Genomic DNA, 20,546 nt, shown 5'->3' on the forward strand with positions numbered 1-20,546 from the left:
GTGAAGAAAACTGCAGTCGGCGCAAGAATTACTCTGTAGTCAGAGTGAATTAGAGACATTTCTACCTGCTTTAGCAAAATCAGAGCAAATAAGAACAATTAAAGGGTGAGTAATCATTTAAAGTAAGAGACGGACTGACGAACGGACAAACAGACAGATAGATCAGATGGACAGATGGGCAGACAGATAAAAATATCCCATGGATGGATCGATGATGGATTTAAGGATGCACAGACAGATGAACCAACAGATAGAATAGCTGGATAAATAGACAGACAGACAGATAGTTGGATAGACAGACAGACAGGAAAACAGAGAGCTAGATAATTAGACAGATGGAAGGACAGACAGACACACAGACTGATGGACAGACACACAGACCAACAGACAGATAGGGTTGTCTGTAGTTGTACTGACAACTGGCAGCATGTCTCAGAGACAGTGTGGGAGAAACAGACAGCTGTGGGTGGGTTGGTGGTTCTGATAAGAGTCTCGGAGCGCAGTGGAGTCAGTCCCACACAGGAGAGCACGGATAACAAGGCCCGCACCCCCGCCGTGCTGACAGAGCTGCATGATTAATAACGTGAGAGAGTATCTCATCTGCACAGGTTAATATGCTTACTGAAACATGATGTACTGAGATCATGAAACCTGAGAGTGCCTGTTCTTGTGTGTGTGCGGATACACAAGTCTTTTTTAGTGGAAGTGCGAGTCAGTGTAATTGTAAAAGGGGAAATTGTTATGTCAGAGTGTTAGTGTGTATATTACAACAACCTTCTCAAAATATGTATAATAGGAGTTTGGGTTCATGCAAATGCTTTCAGTAACACAGAACGCAACAGCTGCGTCTTTTCTTGTCTGTGGCAGCCCCAAGTGCCATTTTAATAAACACAGTGACTCTGGTCAGATGTGTCCTAATGATTTAATTAGCACTTTAAACACTGGCAGACAATATGGAGCACCAGGAATTACAAAATCACCCCTTTGCTTTATAACAGCCCGGACACCTGCTGTTCCCTTCAGTAGGGCAGAGAGAAATCTATCATTCAAATTATGAGCCACTAAATCAAGTTCTAATTCACTCGCTCGCTTTCTCTCTCTGCAAAGAAGTAGCATTCTGATTCTCTCTTTCGCTGGCTAATGCTCACCTTACATCGCGTGTGTTTTTATCTTGTCTTTATCTTTTTAATACATCGTTTTTATGACAAATAAAGTTGTTTAAAGAAAACAGACAGAAAGTCATATCCAAAATATGAACAGAACCATATCGGTCACACTTTATTTTAAGGTCCAATTCTTCAATCATAAATCCAAATCATAAACTACAACTTTTGCCTCAATAAATTCCTAATTTGCTGTTTATTAATAGTTCGTAAGGTAGTTGTTAAGTTTAGGTATTAGGTAAGATTAGAGATGTAGAATATGGTCATGCAGAATATGTGCTTTATAAGTACTAATAAACAACCAATATATGAATAATAGGCATGCTAATGAGCAACTAGTTAATAGTTAGATGTGGTCCCTATACAAAGTGTTACCAACATATTACACTTTAAATTTATTACATTTGCAAACGTATACATATACTATATTTAAATAAAATAATAGAATAAAATATTTAGCATTCAAGTTATATAACAATTCATATATATATATATATATATATATATATATATATATATATATATATATATATATATATATATATATATATAACTGCCATTTATTTATTAAAGTTTTTTGTCCAAAAGAGGAAAAAAAGGCAGGAAATGTGAACAGAAACTGCAACCTATCTGCTAAACTATAAATTATTAAGTCTATAAAAAGTGTTTAAGTGTGTAGTTAAGTGTGAAAATTCCATTTTATTTATATAATTATATTTCATTGTACATTTATTATATTTGCAAATGTCTATTTATAGTATATTTACATGAAATAAAATTAGATAGATAGATAGATAGATAGATAGATAGATAGATAGATAGATAGATAGATAGATAGATAGATAGATAGATAGATAGATAGATAGATAGATAGATAGATAGATAGATAGCCACATAAATTAAATCACAAATAAATAAATAAATAACATTGTTTAAATTATATTTAAATTACTATATAAATATAGAACATGAATACATTTATAAATATTTATATAAACAATAAATAAATTAATATTCATATAAATAAATATTTTTTTATATATAATAAATTACATTATTGTTACGGTAATCTCTTATAATTAATATCTTGAGAGTAAATAAATAAATACTTTTTGAAACATATTTATAGCTAATGCTTCCAAAATGTTGGTTTTCTTTTTGGTTCAGCACTATATTATCCATCAGGTTTGTTTTAGTGTCTAGTCATTTCTATTGTTTTATTAGTGATGGTTCTCACTGCTGGATGTTCCAGGGGTGCTGAACTGTGAGGGTTCTGTGAGCTTGCGTGGAGTTGACAAACCGACATCCAAAACAGACGTATCCTTCGAAGCAGACCTGAAAAAAAAAAAAGTTATTTTTACTACCTTCTTCACAATAGCAACCATTATTATAGTGACAGCTATTGTTTAGACATTCATAAAAAGAGTAACCATGAATGCTTTATAAAAGCGTCCTTTAGAGCAGCCAGAACACGAAGAATCAAACAAGGCGGATTGCAAAACACACGTAAGAGAAGAAATGAATACAAATCCTGGCAGAAAATTGCAGTCGCGTCATGACCCTGACTAATAAATCACTTCTCCTCATGAAAGCGTCGTGCTATAATTACATGGCCGTAAACAGAGCAGCGGAAGAGTGACAAACACGCACGCACAATTCCGAGATCAAAAACACTATTACAAACAACTCCACACTTCAGCCCTGCGGGGTCACCAACCTGCATTAGCTTAATGCGCTACACCGCTGCGCCTTGTCTAATCTATGAGAATTAGCATTGCAGAGGCAGCGGCGGCGGTTTGCGCAGCACACTGACGGAGGGGGTCAGCAATCCCCCGGCGACAATGCGCACGTGGGCGGCCATGTCACCATCGAGAAAGCAAAAACCTATTATCATTCCTCTCGTGCTCATCCGCGAGGGTGCAAATGACTTATCTCTGTTTGCTCTGAGTGCTGGCATCAGAGTCACAGTGGCCAGACCCTGTACACAGGGACACAGGAAGAGAACAGTCGCAAATCAGCTAATTACACGACTCCGGTGAGGAGGAGGCAACAGGGCCAGAGAGGCTTTGTTTACCAACAAGCTAATGATTTAAGACCCTGGTGAACAACGCTTTCAATACAGAATTAATATTGTATTTCCCTTCAAGATAGCGCAATCACCCCCGTTATTAATTACGGGAAGTGAAATCCAGAAAGTTAGCGAAGATGCGTAACACATTTTCCACGTGTCGCCCCTTTGACTAATTAAAGTTTATTTAGAATGTCAGACTAGCTTGGGTTTACAGCAGCTCTGGCCCATATTCAGGCCTGCATTCTTAATTAGTCTGATCAGTTATTCTGTCTGGAATATTCCACACCCTTATTAATGATCAGACAGAAATGACTCATGGGATGTTTGGTTTAAGAAGGCACGTCCCTCTTTTTAAAAAGAACACACACAGTAATTAGATAAGCTGTGCGCCCTGCCACCAGCAACCTGCGAAGGTAAATTAATCTAAAGCTGAGAAATGACTTTGCCACTCTGAAGGTAATTGCTTTCAGTTTGCTGTCACAACCTGAATCGAATGCTTCGAGGAAGATTTTTTTTTATAGTATTCTCCATTTTTTGTAATATTGTTGACCTACTTTGGGTTCAGATGCTAAGCCCACATATCTTTGATCTGAATTGACGCTAGATTTGAATCAAGCAACAGGGATCTAATGGATACACATCTCAATACTTTAACTAAAGGAGGTTATAGTGACTCACCGGCCCTTGTCCTTGTCTTTTCCTCGGTGACCCACACGGCTGGTAGACTTGATGTAGAGATGTCGATGGAGCTCATCGATTAGCACCAGGTGGATGTTGAGTTTCTTGCTGTGGAGCTCCAGTCGCAAGTCGCCGAGACCCTCCACCTGTAGCAGGGGTCCTTCAAGAGAATCCACTGCTGAGACCTGCAAACACAACAGCACACTTGAAGTTTCCATCTGCCTTTATGTCTACTTGCAAAAATGTTAAATAATGGAATGGAGTCAAATTTAGGTATTCTATTTTGTAATCTGTGATGTCATACAATTATTAACGTGAAGTATCTAAGTATTTATTACGCCACAGTATATTGGTTCAAACACAAATCCCAATGTAGCTTGTTCATTGCTTGTAGCTGAATAAGAGAAGTGTTCCAGGCATATCCATTGTTGTACAACCTCCTAGATTAGCCGCGCTCCAGGTTCACATAATAGCACATGTCCCACCCGCCCATCAAAAACCGCAGCGATAAAGAACAATAACAACTCTCGTCCAATCAAAGTATTAAAAGAGGGAGAATGCAGTGTGGTGGACCGCAGTGGCGCTGAATATTCACTCTGCTGAGTGTGTGTGGCTCTCCTGCAGAGAGCATGATGAAGTATGCAGCTGCTGGTTGAATGAGGCATGAGATGGAGTATCAGTGAACACAAAGTGAGAAAATGATGCAAAAACCCAGAAAGCCAAATGAATATACAAGTTTGCGCTTTCTTTTACACACAGAGATTTACTACTTTTGTTGTTAAAAAATCTCTAAATAATATGAAATAGACAAATAAATTCCTAATAATGAATTAAATTCCGAAGAATTAATGAAAAAATCTTTCAAAAAATGTGATCCCTAATAAATAACATCTGTAATAAAATCAATACATCAATCAATAAATCAGATAACTACTATAAAATAAATCTCTAATTAAAAAAATGCATCTATTCATCATATTTCTATAAAAAATGCATCATATTTCTAATTTAAAAAATCTCTAATAAAAATATATATATATACACACATAGACACATACACATACATTATATATATATATATATATATATATATATATATATATATATATATACACACACATACATATACATATGTATATGTATACATACATCTATATATATATACACATACATATACATATGTATATGTATACATACATCTATATATATACATATATATATATATATAAATACACATACATACATATATATATATATATATACACACATTTTTTCACAAAAAAATGTTGTAGGCTGTGGATACAGAATGTAATTTTAAAAACCATCTGGCTTTTTTGCTCAGTTTTGTGTATCTGTTTTTCATCTTCTCCTCAGACACGAGCAAGGAAATCTTTAAGCTGTAAAATGAAGAACAAATGCAACTTAACATAGAGAACAAGTCCAGGTAGTCCCCTCAGGCTTAGCTTTAATGCTGTCCTGGATCTGCACTGTATCAGCAGCTATTTGCCATGCTGCCGCATTAGCAGACTGAATCTGAAGCAGTTGTGTGGTTGATAAGTTCAATTTTCTCATTTCATTCACATGACCTGGCTCACATGTCCCAAAGCCTTGATCTTCTATGCAATCTTTCCCTTCTTCCTTCTTTTAATCTCTCACACTCTCTCTCTCTTGCTCTTTTTTATTGCATTTAACTTGTATATCTAGTCTTTACTTCTCTTTGCCTTTACCTCTTCAATCCCTCAGCACTGAACTACCCTGCAGTGGCTACTGCTTGTTTATATTTAGTGAATAAATCAAAATGGCTCTGAATGAATGTACTTTATTAGAGGAAAGCTAATGGCCTGTTGATAGTGCTCTGGAGGACCATCACTGCACACTTTGTGCATCACTTTTGACAGACAGAGGAGGGGTCATACAAGTCAAGGAGTTGTTCATGCAAATGAGGGTTGCATGAGCCACAGTGTATACCAGCAGGATCAGCTGAGCGTGTGTAAGTGTGCCTGTTTACAGGTCTTTCTGCCAAACCTGGTTTAGTTGAGAAGACACTTCAATTTGCAACTGAGACAATAGAAAGTAAAAGGCAATAGAGAATGAGAGAAAGAAGAATTGGTAAGGATGTGAGAGGAAGAGGAAAGGACCAGGGATGAAAGAATGGGAAAGGAAAGGAACCGAGAGTAAGAGGAACAGTTAAGGACATGAAAAGAACAGAAAGAGGAAAGGAGATGAAAGAAATATGGAGAGGGAGTGGAATGGTTCAGTGAAGGAAAGAAGAAGAGGATAATGGGAAAAAGAGGAAGGACAAGTAAAGGACAGGAATTGGCAGCAAAGGAAAGAAAAGGAAATGAAGAGGTAAAGTAAAAGAAAAAAGAAGAAAACTTAAGAGGGAAAAAAGCAGAAGAAAGGAAGAAGAGGAGGAAATAAAATAAAAATAAATGACAGGACAGGACAGGTACAAGGACAAGACAGGACAGGACAGGGACAGGACCAGGGACAGGACGGGGACAAGACAGGGACAGGACCAGGGACAGGGACAGGATGGGGACAGGACCAGGGACAGGATGGGGACAGGACAGGACAGGACAGGACAGGACAGGACAGGACAGGGACAGGACAGGGACAGGGAAAGTTACAGGAACAGGATGGGGACAGGACCAGGGACAGGACGGGGACAGGACCAGGGACAGGACAGGGACATGACCAGGGACATGACCAGGGACAGGACGGAGACAGGACAGTACAGGACAGGGACAGGGCCAGGGACGGGGACAGGGCCAGGACAGAGACGGGGACAGGACAGGAAAGGCATAAAGCAAATAAAGAGAGGAAAGTGCCAATTCAACAGATGTGAGGTAATGAATGACAGCTCATCTGAAAAGCACACACTAGGGAGGTTAACCAGACTGACAGGTATGAGAGTTACAAATGTGTATGTGTGCATTTGTGGGCTTGTGTGTTCATGTAACTAACAGACAAAAGTGAGGGAGAGTGTTTTCAGACGAGAGTTGCAAATTGAAACACCGTGTACAGCGTAATCTCTGTTGGCAGTCCCAATACTCCTCGTCAGATTTAACACAGTCACACACACAGGAGGAGAAGAAGACCTGAGGGACCTGAGAAAGCTTGTCATCTCTGACCACAGCTGCTTACCCCTGCTGAAAGGGAGATGTGGGTGTACCCAAAGAAACAGGGTGATCAAATACCTGATATAAAAAAAGAGCTTACAAAAAAAAACCTTGGAGATTCAGATTCTTATTTTTTGATGATGTTTTAGGCCCATGAGCTTTGGTTAATGTAGTGGCAAAGAATCTCCTGACCAGACTTGCATAACTGAATAAGTCACTTTTTATTTTCTCTATAAGACTGTTCAATAGTTTGGGTTTGTTTTGTTTTTTACTATTTTAACAATTCTAATTCTAATCATTGCTGAATAAGTCAATGTTGTGCTGCTTGATATATTAATTGAAAAAATAGATTTTTTTAGGATTCTTGAATAGAAGGAAGAATAGAATTAAGAAAGATGAATAGAAAGTTCAAAAGAACTTACCTGAAATTTAGATTTTTTTTTTTTTTTTTTTACAATGTAAAGGTAGCATCTAATGAAATTGGTTAAAAGAGTACAATCAGTGTCAATAGCTCAAATTAAAGAGCTATATTTAATTTAATATTTTTATGTACAAGTGGACAAGCTGAAACAAAAACAGGTAGCATGTACCTGCCATGGAATGAATTAAATTTCCCCTACCAACCAATTCAAACACTCACCAGCATATCTGTAGCGTGCAGGTAGTGCTTGCTGGCCATGGATGCCTCCAACTTCTGAGGGACCTGTTTGATGTTCTCAATCTCATCCAGCAAGCTGAGGACATGCTTATGCTCGACACCTTCGATCCACAGCTTCCTCAGTTCATCTCGCTTACAGTGGAGGAGCATCTTACAGGATAACAGGTTCTCCTTGACCTGAGCAGAGAGCAGCCCACACACACCATGTCAGGAGAAGGTGAAAGTTCACCCTTCTTAAAACAAGCATCAGCTTCGCAGTTTTCGCAGCTTCACAGCTCTGCTTTCTTCTTTGCATAATTATTTTCCAGTGTGTCAGCAGCAGGGGAGAAGATGATAAACAAACATTTTGCCGTAGATTAAAACCTGAGCTTAGTGGCTAATTTCCAAGGATATTATTTCAGACATCGAAGACAATTACTAGTGATTCCTAATGTTTCTTTTATGATGGCTCACCATGTTTTAAGTAGCAATTAGTTCGGTTTTAATGTTCTTAAAAGAGCTTACAAAACATGGACAAACGTCAGCAAATCCCAAAGCTGGATAAACAAACAGCAAAATTAATGAACAGTGTTGTGTTTCATTGGCCGTCTTCCATTTTCCCACTTACATGCAAACCGAGACGCAAAGGGAAGCGTTTTTTGAGTTCTTGACTCATCTTTCAAGAGTGCAATAAACAAACTCGGTCACCTGTGTCTTTAAATAATAATGAGTAAAGACGGTGATTGGGGGTCCCTGGGCACGTCACATCAAATACTTCAGCAGCATAAAGACAGAAATGCTATCCTCTATGTTCTCTGCGGCAGGTTTGAGTGTGTGTGTATGTGCGAGAAGCCTGACACCTCCATCATTACAGAAGCCTGAGGGACGACCCATCAGACTGCATTGCTGAGAGCGACGTTTATACACAAAAAGGCAAAAAAAATAGCTGTTGATTTGTTTTTAATTTCCCTTTTTGCATCAAACTGCTACCGCAAGTTGTTTTCCCTCTAATTATCTCTCATAAATCATTCCCCGGGTTTTACAGCCAGTTTTATATCAGGCTGCATGCAGCTTGTGTGTGTTTACGTATTGGTAGGTTATCACAGAACTATGTAGGCTACAAAGAAAAGCAGCAGTTGCATTTCATCTCCGCCAGCTGCTGACCAAAAAAAAACAACAAAAAAAACATGTGCGGTGAAGAAGTTATTTCAATCTGCCATAAACAAACAGATTGACAGCATGAAGACGTATTGCTGTGCAATTTTCAGCTACGTGACCATGTTATTAAAATACACTACTAAGTCATTGTGCATCTGCATTAAATAAGGGTTTTTAAAAAAGGAATCTGAAGGTATTCTGCGGGTCAGTGAATAAGAAACAGTAAAAGAAATCAATACTTTTCTTCGGCAAGGATGCATTAAATTTAAATTCAGAAAAGACATTTATAATGCAACCAAGATTTTCTATTTTAATTATATTATGTAATTTGAACTTTTCATCAATGTAAAAAAAATATCAAAATATAAAAACTATTTCCAAAATTTATAACAAAAAGAAAAGTTAGCTTATATTATACATGTTATTTAATGTTATTATTGTAGTATATTATACCATCTTTTAGTGTTATTATACAGGGGGACCTGATATACAGTCAAGATTATGATTGTTTGGGAATACATTTTTAATTGTCTGCTTTGCTCATATTTCTTATCATGTACACCTAAAATATTTTTAGGTTTTATACAGGCCCATATGTTGTTTTTTTTCTGTAAAAATAAAATAAAATAAAACCATTATACACAAAAAAAAGAGATTTATACATCATCTGAATAAATAAGCTTTCCATTGATGTATGGTTTGTTAGGACAATATTTGGCCAAGATACAACTTATTTGAACATCTGTAATCTGAGGGTGTAAGAAAATCAAAAAAATTGAGTAAATCACCTTTAATGTTGTCCAAATGAAGTACTTAGTAATTCAGATTACTAATAAAATGTAAGTTTTGATCACATTATGGCAGGAAATTTACAAAATATCTTCAAAAAACATGATCTTTACTTAATACCTTAATGATTTTTGGTATAAAAAAAAAAATTAAGAATTTTGACCCTTACAATGTATTGTTGGCTGTTGCTACAAATATAGCTGTGCTACTTATGACTGGTTTTGTGGTCCAGGGTCACAAATTAGAAAGCTGGTCATATTTCCACTTGTTTGGGAGTTGCTGAATGCAGCCGAACGTGTTGCACACCTGTTTGATCGTGTTGCGAGAGCTGGTAATTCTCTCTGTGATGCTCTGGTAGGTTCGGATGGCTGTGGTGAGCTCTGTGTAGTGCTGAACTATCAACTCATCCAGATCATGATCACATTTCTCATAGGCCTCCTCCAGACGGCCCTTCTCCGTCTCTCGGTCCTTCACATCCTCACTGCTGGACAATGTCCTGACAGAAAGAAAGTAAACATATCTTGCATCAAACTGTACCAAATGTTACATTTTACAAAAATCACACTTCTGCTAATAATATTAATAATATCATATACAGTATAATAGTACTGTATATTATCACATCTTTGCCTGGTTCAACAGCGTAAATAAATAATGTGAACGAATGAATAAAAAACATATTAAATAATCAATTTATGTATTTATTTATCTATTTAGTTAGTAAATTAGTTCGTTTTTAAATAAATAAAATTATTTGTTAATAATAATTATTTGGCTTTGGCTTTCCTGCTATTTCTGACACTGGAAAATCATGATTGACTGCAGTACACTTAAATCTTCCAGAGCCAAGGCTGCACTCAATCTAAACTCATCCTGTCATCATTATGTTGCAAACTTTCAGACAGAAGTAGTTGGATTTTTGGCCATCACTTCACAACACAATTTCACAACAATTCAATTCATCAGAAGCCCACCCACTCGAGGAGACCAGCTGGGGCCAGTGCCAAAACAACATTGTCCCAGACCGCAGACTGCCAAACATCACATCTCAGCTCTCAAAGTCTGTCCTGACTCATTTCCACAGCTTTAAATCAGAGTAAAGTAAGGCAGCACAATCTCCCAAAAGAGCTCATTACATTCATTCCAGTCTCTGGAGCTCAAAAAGATATAGAAAGAACATCGGAGAGCCAGTGTTCAGTAGGGAAAAGTCGCTTCAAGCTCGCAGTGAAGCACAGATCATGTGGATATAGCTTTGGCCCATAGACTCAATCCTTTTTGACCTCACTCGTTGCCCGTAGGACATCATAATGGAAACGGCTGATGGGTAAAAAGGAGATAAAAGAGACTTGAAGCCGAATTATGGATTTCTGACAGCTTACCAACTCAGCTGTGCTCAATGGTAGAAAATAGGTATAATTATGTAAAGTCAAGGTTTTAATGCTGTGAATGTAATATTTGGGCAAGAGTTCATTACAACTCACCCAGACATTACCAAAAGTCATGAATATGGGCTGTAACTCAATTAAGCAGTAATTTAACCACTGGATCATGGCAGCCATCTACCATCACATAATTATCCTCCTCAAAATAGTCACATCTTCCACAAGGTCATCATGCCAGCTTCCCTGCCTTCTCAATGGCAACAAAAATAATTAGAAATTAAATTACATAAAAATAATTGAGCAGACTGTAACAAATCTATGAAAATATATTTTTATCCAATATATTACTCATCATACAGTTAACATCACATACTAATAACATACTATATATATATATATATATATATATATATATATATATATATATATATATATATAAATACATACTATGTATATATATATATATATATATATATATATATATATATATATATATATATATATATATATATATATATACACACACACATTTTCTTTCCACTGCATTCTCTATAGTTGTACTTCCAAATTATTGTACTTGCATGTTGTGATTGTGTTGTTAAAGTGTTGACAACCAAGACAAATAATCAGACAGCGTTCATGATGTTCAAATAGTACCGTTTAAGTAAACCGTTCACTCTGTTTTGAAACTCAGTCCTGTCAAAACATAAGCACTTTCCATTTAAACAGGTTTAGAAGTATGCCTGCAAACTACGTGTCATTCAGAAGACCTCACAGAAAACTATACACTTCAGCTGATGCAACGTAAAGGTTCTTAAGAAGTAGTTGTAACACAACTCATATGTGTACAATAACAGAATATGAAAGAATAACAGGATGCATCGTTAGCAAACATGCTAAGCAGTTATCCTTTCTGGTCCTTTTCCTTAGAATAACCGGGTGCAAACATTTAACGCAGGCAAAGTCAAGTTGGCCGTCACATATATTGTACAAATATCGTGCTCACCTTATTACAGATATAAGTAAACCGGAAGGGTCTTTGCTTTTGGAGACAGCGCTCCTGTATCTGCCTGTGTCAGCTGCCATCTTTCCGTTACTACACCCAAACACCTCGTGACGGTCTTCAGCCAATGGGAAGCCGCCTTTAGCAAAATCAGCTGATAGTACAGGGATCGTAGGGAAATGTAGGAAATGTAGGTTTTTTTTTTTTCCTGAAAACGCCTACAATTGTTTGTACATCCATAAATGTTATTTAAAAATATATACCTTTCAAGAAAGGAGTTTCTGGTGTGTGTGTGTGTGTGTGTGTGTGTGTATATATATATATTGTTTGGTACTTATAAGATAATATGCCTTAGTTTATTCTTTTGTTAAATTAAATGTAATTATTTTAGAATATTCTGTTAACTGTCATTTTGCTTATAGATGTTTTGTTCTTTGCTGCAGTAAAATATAAAAACACTGTTATTTATTTTATTTATTTTATTTTTAATAACAAACACATTAATAACATAAATAACAACATTTCATTTCAAGCAGCCATAATTTAGCTCATTATTATTATATTTTCTATTTATTAATTATATATAATTTTATATATATATTACACAATACTCAAATTCATTTACATCTTTTAACAAATTAGTTTTGTGAGCTGGTTCAATCAAAAGATATGACTCAAAGGAATGTGACAAATTCTTTTACACACCAGACATACACGGAGGGAGAAAGACAGAGCGAAAGGAGTAGGTTGTTAATTGCTTTCTGTTTCTAGGATATATTGCTGTGGACCTGCTCCCCTCTATCTCCTGACCATCTTTGCTGTAACAAACCACAGAGGAAAGGGCATTGATTGTGTGGAAAATGGTCGATCTGGCAGTCTCCTCTTTGACTGATGTGTCCGTGGACAGCAGAGATAGCATAGTGGCCAATTTTGTGCCCCTTCAAAAAAAGGAAACAATCACAGATACTCTGAGGTTATTTTTCTTTTAGCTCCTCTGAGCCTAGTCAGATCCAGAAGTTCTTATCAGCTTCCTCTAAGGCCCATCATGTCTGAGCAATCTACTGTCCTTTGCTGATGACACAGGACTGAGGTTATTTCTCATCACCTAGTGCAGGATAAAAGGTTGTCATGATGACACCTGAGGGCATGTAGACAAAGACAACCACCCACTAAAGGACAGCAGACCCACATCTCTAAATGCCCACAGCTCCAATTTGACATGAGGACATCAGGAACATCTTTTCTGCAGTTATAGTATTGTTTAGTGCTTCTAAGACATAATGTATAAATGGATATGTGTCGCGTTGGGTGCTTTTAAACAAAAGAAAGTGGTTGGATTTCTGTATAGTAATATTTAGATTATAGATACATTTTATTGATTTAAATAACTTAACGTTTTTCTGGCATTTAAAAATGATTAAAAAAAAACTCAAAGCAGCTAGTTTAAGGACCGGAATGCCTTAAAACTCTCTAAATTACTTTAAGTTTAATTTAGTTTTATATTGCTTTGCGTGTATGTTTGTGTGTGTGTATATATATATATATATATATATATATATATATATATATATATATATATGTATGTACACACACAGACACACTGAACAAAATTATAAACGCAGCTTCTTCTTTTTTTTGCCTCCATTTTTCATGAGCTGAACTCAAAGATCTAAGACTTTTTCTATGTACCCATTTCTATGGCCTATTTCTATGGCCTATTTCTCTCAAATATTGTTCACAAGTCTGTCTAAATCTGTGTTAGTGAGCACTTGTCCTTTGCTGAGATGATCCATCCACCTCACAGGAGTGGCATATCAAGATGCTGATTAGACAGCTTGATTATTACACAGGTGTGCCTTTGGCTGGCCACTTCTGTCTGACATCTGCCCTGGAGATGGCGTATGGTAGAGAAATAAACATTAAATTCACATGCACTTTTGGTGGACATTCCTGCAGCCAGCACTCCTGCACGCTCCCTCAAAACTTGCAACATCTGTGGCAATGTGCTGTGTGGTAAAACTGCACATTTTAAGAGTGGCCTTTTATTGTGGCCAGCCTAAGGCACACCTGTGTAATAATCACGCTGTCTAATCAGCATCTTGAAATGCCACACCTGTGAGGTGGATGGATTATCTCAGCAAAGGAGAAGTGCTCACTAACACAGATTTAGGCAGATTTGTGAACAATATTTGAAAGAAATAGGCCTTTTGTGTACATAGGAGTTAAGCTCTTGAAAAATCGAGACAAAAACAAAAGTGTTGCGTTTATCATTTTGTTCAATGTATGGATAGTATAGTCATTTTTATAAATCTTATTCATATAGTCATTTATGAACATTATTAGTCATATAGATAGATAGATTTTAATTGTGTGTGTGTGTATGTGTGTGTGCATTTCAATGCAATATATGTTGAGTAAACCCTCTGAAGTTTAAATTATGTTGGCGTTTGCTTCTAAATGTTTTTGTAAATATTTTTGTAAAGTTTGTTTTTTCTTTTAAAGAAGAGGGTTTTCTTTCATTTTTCTTTACTAGAATTGAAAAAAAAATAGAAAATATTAAATAGGAGAATATTCAAGTAGAAGACAAAAAAAGCACATAATGTAAAACTTAGATTCAGCCTAATAAGAGATCTGTTGAAAATGGCAGCAAATTCCAAAAAAAGACAGACAATGATTTTGTATGTTGTACTTTTAACACGAATAAATAAACTAATAAATTAACATTCTTTGAAACACACCATTTTCTTATATTAGAATCTCCTAATAGAAGATATTTTTCTTCCATTTATGTTGTCCAATAGAGACACTAAGCACTTGCGCTCAACCAATGAGAACCGTCTTTCTTCGCTTGTGCCAAGTAGGAGGGGCTACAGGCGGAAGCGCTGTGTGCGTTTCTGTTTCTGTACGGGAGCGTGCGGCCCTGGTGCTCGCGCGGAACAACTAGAGAGCTGCCAACTCTTTGGAGTTCATAACTACTTATCAAATAAACTAGTTGGTTAAACAACAGCGGGCTTGTTTGACCAGAAATGGGATCCAACAACAGCACGCGCCGCGTGTCTTTTGAGTCGGATGAGAATGAGAACATAACGATAGTGAAGGGCATAAGGGTGAGTGACACACATGTCTATTCTTCTCCACCTGTCAGATGCACATCACGCATACTGATGCATGGATTTAATTCACCTCTGCTGTGATTCGAATGCATGTGCAGGTTCGTGATGAAGGCCTCTAATAGTCTTAACTTACCTAACTGGATAAACACTCTGTCCCTGACTGGACAATTTACTTCAGCTGACCTGGAAAAACACGTTTAGCATTTCATAAGCATCATACCTAAGAGGAATTAGTTTAGCAAACAGCTGTTACAGTTCAAGCATCACAATGCCGACCATGACAGCACTGTGTTCACGCCCCCCTTAACTATCATATAACGTAAGTTACATGTACAGCAGGTTAAACAGCGTCACCCTTCACACAGCTGTTTATATTAGTTCATGCTAGTATTAATTAATTATGATTTGTTTTGAGTTTTTATTTTCAACTTTCAACTTATTCACACTTGGTTTATTAGAGACTTTTTGTTTTGTATAAGTGGATTTCAGGGTTTACATAAACTAGTTCAATCAAAACTAACAACAGGGGTCAAAAAGACAAAAATACCTTTTGGTGGACATCCCTTGTTATTAAATAAAATTGCATTTCAAGCATAACCTTTATAACATGTCATGTCATGTACAATGTACCAAATGTTTTTTTATTTGTTTATTCATAACTTTATATGTATTAATTAATTTAACTGTATATGCAGCCTTGATGAGTGCAAGATTAAAAAAATAATATAGTTTAGAATTATTTTACCAAATAATTTACTGTGTGTGTATTTAATTTTATACAAAAAAAAAAATACAGAAATGTTTGTTCATTAAACAGCAATTGTGTGACTAAATGCATTTAAGATATAGCAGTTATAAAAAATACGATATTTCTAAAACTGAAATTAAAATGATTGACATTATGAATAAAAGACATTTTACTTCATTACAATAGAAATATAAAAAACAATTTAAACACTGATTGAAATTCAGCAACTAAATGGGTCTATTTTTATTTTATTTTTAATGAATGAATGAATGATTGGGTATTACAATTATATATTTTTTAAATGTTAGCCTGAATGTACTGTAAGTCGCTTTGGAAAAAAGTGTCTGCTAAATGCATACATTTTATTTATTCATTCATTCATTCCTTTGGTAAACTTGACATGACAAGTCTTCAAAAAGCCCCCAATACCCAAACACTTTCTGCCAAGCAGAATGTCCATTTCAAATTTACATTGCTCGTCATTTATTTTGCATTGTTTCTAACATACAGAAGAAAAGGCAAGCATATTGTTTGTTATGCTCACAAGACTATCATTTGTCTTCTGTATTTCTGTTCTTCAGCTCTCAGAGAAGGTCATCGACCGCATGAGGGAACCCTCCGGCCCACCACAGCCCCCCACCAGAGCCCCTCCAGCTTCTCCTCCCGTGGTTGATCCTCTGCCAGCACTGGTGCCAATATCTCCTCCACCTGACCCTGTCACTCCCCTTCCATCTTCTTCCTTGCCAGAGCGAGTCAAACTCCCTGAGCAAGTGAAAGCTACTGCACCTCCTCCAGAGCCGCTCATTCTCCCCCCACCTCCTCCCGTAGCGACAGCACCAGCTGAATCAGTGGGTGCTGTATCAGCCCCTGCAGGTGAGTCCATTGTTCCACCTGCAGCCACAGCTGAGCTTATACTTGCCCCTCCTCTATCTTCTAAACCCATAACTTCTCCTCCCCTTGCTGATTCTGTTGCCTCCCCTCTTGCTATTGAGCTTTTCACACCTCCTCCTCCTCCTCACCCCATTCTAACCCATCCTATCACTAAAACCACTTCTGAACCCGTCTCTGCTCCACCTGTGGAAATAACCACCCCTTCCCCTCCAGCTGAATTTGTCGCTCCTGTCGCTGAAACTATCCCACAGCCTTCTCCGCCTGTAGAAAAACCTGTGTCTTCTTCGCCAGCACCTGCTCCCGCCGGTGAGTCGTTTGTTCTGTAACGCTGTCACACACGCACGTGCGTTCATGTGGCCTGCTTGTGGAAATGTGGAGGTATTTCACACATATTGCACGGTGCACTTCAGTGCCTGTCAGTCATGAGCGTTAATGGTACTCCTCGGGTAAATTGCATCCTGTAAGCACTCTGAATGTGTTGGTACACCATTGTGAAGGGGTGATATTATACATCAAGTCATTCTGGGTAATTCTACGGAATTCGAACTTCTCTTAAACACATCAGAGTACGTGGGTGGAGTGGAGCAACAGCAATTTTCCCTGTTTAAAGAGTTCTGGCTTATAATATATGACCATTTAAAATAATAATTGTTGGACAGAATGGAAAAAATATATAATATAATATGTTTAATGTGGCAGGGACGGCAAGACATTTAATTAATCTTTAGCTTCAAGTTATTATTGGAAGACCGTTCATGAAAAAAGTAAAATTCTGTCAGCTATTATTGACCGTATGTCGCTCTGAATATAATTCGGAATAAAATGTTTTTTGTTTTCATTGTCAAGGACATTCTACCAGAACTTTGATGCTTCGAAAAGTTCACAAAGCTATCATGGAAGTAATCTGTTTATCATACAAAGCAATCATGTATCTTCACAAGATTGGATCACATTGCATAATTCATCTTTATGTACTTTTCGAAGCGTCATAATTTTGGTGGAATGGACTTTTAGTAGAAGGACAGAAAAATTCATTAAAACAAACAAACAAAAAAAAATGTGTCTAAAAGAAGAATAGGATTTAGAAAGACATCAGGTTGAATAATTGATGATTTTGGGTGAATTTTCCATTTTTCCCTCAAAAAAAAAAAAAAAAAAAAAAAGCAGAGTTAACCCCCTCCCCCCACAAAAAAACAAAACATACAAAAACAACAACAGCACATCAGTCAGAAATGCACACCTGCTGACACCTGTTTGATTGAGAATTATTTGAAATACTACTGTATGGATTTAAAAATAAGAATAATAAGATCAACAAATTGGCTAAAATTTGATATTTCTTCCTAAAAGTTCAGTCCTCTTGATGTTAGTGAGTGGGCCCGGATCCTTCTATATTATGATTCATAGCTTGTGCCTGAGTGCTAATGAAACGATTAATTCTAACTTGTAATAGAGTTAATGAATCAATGCTGTAATTAGGAACCCCACTTAAGCCAGTTCAGCCTCCAAGGTACCTGGGACAGCGTCTCCTCCCAGAAGTGTGTCGAGCCGATCACATTTGCAAGCGCTTTGCTTCTCATTAAAAGTAAGACCATGTTCATAGATCTTTCAATCGGAAGTTTAGTTGCAGTTTTGAATGATTGTACCAAAGACGCTTTATTAGGATGACATAATTCTTTGACATTGTGCTCAATTCCAAGATAAATTTTTGGCTGAACGATGGTCTTGTCTAAAGTGATGCCCTTGAGGTGCTCAAAGTCCATTCTTTAATTGACGTTTGGGTGAGTTTTCTGTGACGTCTGTACAAACAAAAATGGTGTTTTTTCCAAAAAGGTTTTCAAAAAAACTACTTCAATAATTTTTGTTTTATCTGCAGCTTTGAAAAATATTTAGTTTACAATAAAACACCTGGAATTAAAAGAAAGTGCTGAATTGAAATAAAGCTGAAATAAAATACAATATAAAAATAGATAATAAAAAAAAACATAAATGCAAAAAAAAAAAAAAACTTTAGAAATAATGTTTTGGCAACCAACTGAAATAAAATATTAAATAAAAAGTTATAATACTAAAATTATTCAAACTGAAATAAAAAATTAATTAATGCTGAACTGAAATATAAAAAATTTATAAAAATAACAAAAATATATTACAAAAAATTATTTATATACACAGACACACACACATATAGAAATTATATAAAAATAATAAGTTCAATTCAAAATATTAAATACTACAAAACTATATAAATATAATACAAAAATAGTGCCTTTGTTTATTATAAAATTACAAACTGGACACTTTACAGTTTTGTTGACTTCACTAACATGTGTAAATGAAGCCCAAGTCAGTAGAAGTCCCCATCAAGTTTGCAGTGTATTCATTATAGCAGAGTGATGCGTTTCCTCTTTTGGGGCTAGTGCAGTGAAATTTATTTAAACACATTTTTCATTCAAAACATCAGCATGTGTCTTTTTGTCAAACTGCAAAATCTTAACACTAGCTATGATTAAAATGGACTCTGAGTGCAGCCGGTCATTGTGTTTCCTCCATGTCTTGACTTTTTCTGAGCTGTGAGCGCTGTCGCTTCCACCTCCACATAATTAAGCACATCTAATATGTATTGAAACAGTGGCTCTAAAAAACTGTCAGCTCAAATACGTGTGAAAATTTCTATGTGTGCCCTCTCGGCCCTTAATAGTGGTGTTACCTGCAGAGTCTGTGGGCTGGAGCTGACACTATGAACTGGCTCTACTTAAAGAGAGGGAAAAAAAGACGCCCGCCTGCATCACACATAACGAGACAGCTCCCTGTTAATGAGACACAGATCTGCTTAATGAGCTCTACCATAGAGGCTCACACACTTTTTTTCCCCTCTATCCGTCTATCTATAACTCCCTACATCTCAATCTATCTCATGGTTTCTCTCTCCCCCATGTATGTTTTTTTTTTTCTTGCTCGCTCATGCTTCCATGGTATAATGATGACAGAAACTCTTTTGTGAATTTATATAAATATACATCATTTTATTACATAAATACTCCCAGAATGCATTTGTCATACTTTTTTAGAAACCGTGAACCCAGTAGCTCTCATCCCACCCCTTCTTGCTTGCTAAAACTTTTTATCGTTTTAGCAATCACATGTCTTTTATCGTGTGTGTATGTGCATGTATTTTTGTACAGGTACTGTATGTATGTTTTGTTTACTAGTGTGTGTGTGTGTGTGTGTGTGTGTGTGTTTGTAATACATACACACTTACATAAGCCATTAAAAGCTACTTTCGGTCATTGAAATGCTTCATGCAACACACACAAAAAAGTACAAACACACACACATATATAGTTTATTTTATTTGTTTACAAATATTTATCTTTTAGAAAATTGTTTGATCCAAAGCAACTTCAATCATTCATCGTTAATTGTAACATTAGCATTGTAAATATTATTTAATTATTTGAACTATTTATTTTAAAACTCTTGTAAAGAACATTCATTGCTGTTTATTTGACTTCACTTGCTTAATAATAATAATAATAATAATAATAATAATAATAGATGTTGCTGTTTTTATTATTGTTATTATAAATGTTTTATTGATGGGAAGAATGCGAAGATTAGACCATTTTTAGTTCTTTCAGGTTTTTGCGATCTTTGAGAACAATTAAGCGATGAACTTTTTGCCGAATGCCTTTTTGTCAAGTTATTTTCTGTATGTATTTTTCTTTTAGTGTTGCATGTAGCATTTGAATGATAGAAAACTGCTTTTAAAGGCTTATTTACTTAAAAAA

General features: G+C 36.1%; 2 protein-coding genes across 8 annotated transcripts in view; one reads left to right on the top strand and one right to left on the bottom strand.

The window, feature by feature from the left end:
• Nucleotides 1-12,111, bottom strand: part of LOC113065614 (exocyst complex component 4-like) — a 110,011-nt gene extending 97,900 nt beyond the window's left edge. For all 3 annotated transcript variants that reach the window (XM_026237026.1, XM_026237035.1, XM_026237043.1), the window contains exons 1-5: nucleotides 12,007-12,111; nucleotides 9,925-10,114; nucleotides 7,675-7,869; nucleotides 3,913-4,097; nucleotides 2,401-2,498 (exon numbers count right to left, since the gene is read on the bottom strand). In XM_026237026.1, the coding sequence (XP_026092811.1) occupies nucleotides 2,401-2,498; nucleotides 3,913-4,097; nucleotides 7,675-7,869; nucleotides 9,925-10,114; nucleotides 12,007-12,086 (748 nt within the window). In that variant the 5' untranslated portion in view covers nucleotides 12,087-12,111. The remainder of the gene's footprint in view (nucleotides 1-2,400; nucleotides 2,499-3,912; nucleotides 4,098-7,674; nucleotides 7,870-9,924; nucleotides 10,115-12,006) is intronic.
• Nucleotides 12,112-14,867: 2,756 nt separating this feature from the next.
• Nucleotides 14,868-20,546, top strand: part of LOC113065631 (MICOS complex subunit MIC19-like) — a 56,758-nt gene continuing 51,079 nt past the window's right edge. For 2 of the 5 annotated variants that reach the window (XM_026237056.1, XM_026237066.1), the window contains exons 1-3: nucleotides 14,868-15,110; nucleotides 16,446-16,737; nucleotides 16,969-17,061. In XM_026237056.1, coding sequence (XP_026092841.1) covers nucleotides 15,030-15,110; nucleotides 16,446-16,737; nucleotides 16,969-17,061 — 466 coding nt within the window. In that variant the 5' untranslated portion in view covers nucleotides 14,868-15,029. The remainder of the gene's footprint in view (nucleotides 15,111-16,445; nucleotides 16,738-16,968; nucleotides 17,062-20,546) is intronic. The other 3 variants (XM_026237082.1, XM_026237091.1, XM_026237074.1) reach the window with 2 other exon arrangements.

This window comes from Carassius auratus, chromosome 4, assembly GCF_003368295.1.
Source record: "Carassius auratus strain Wakin chromosome 4, ASM336829v1, whole genome shotgun sequence".
NCBI lineage: Eukaryota > Metazoa > Chordata > Actinopteri > Cypriniformes > Cyprinidae > Carassius > Carassius auratus.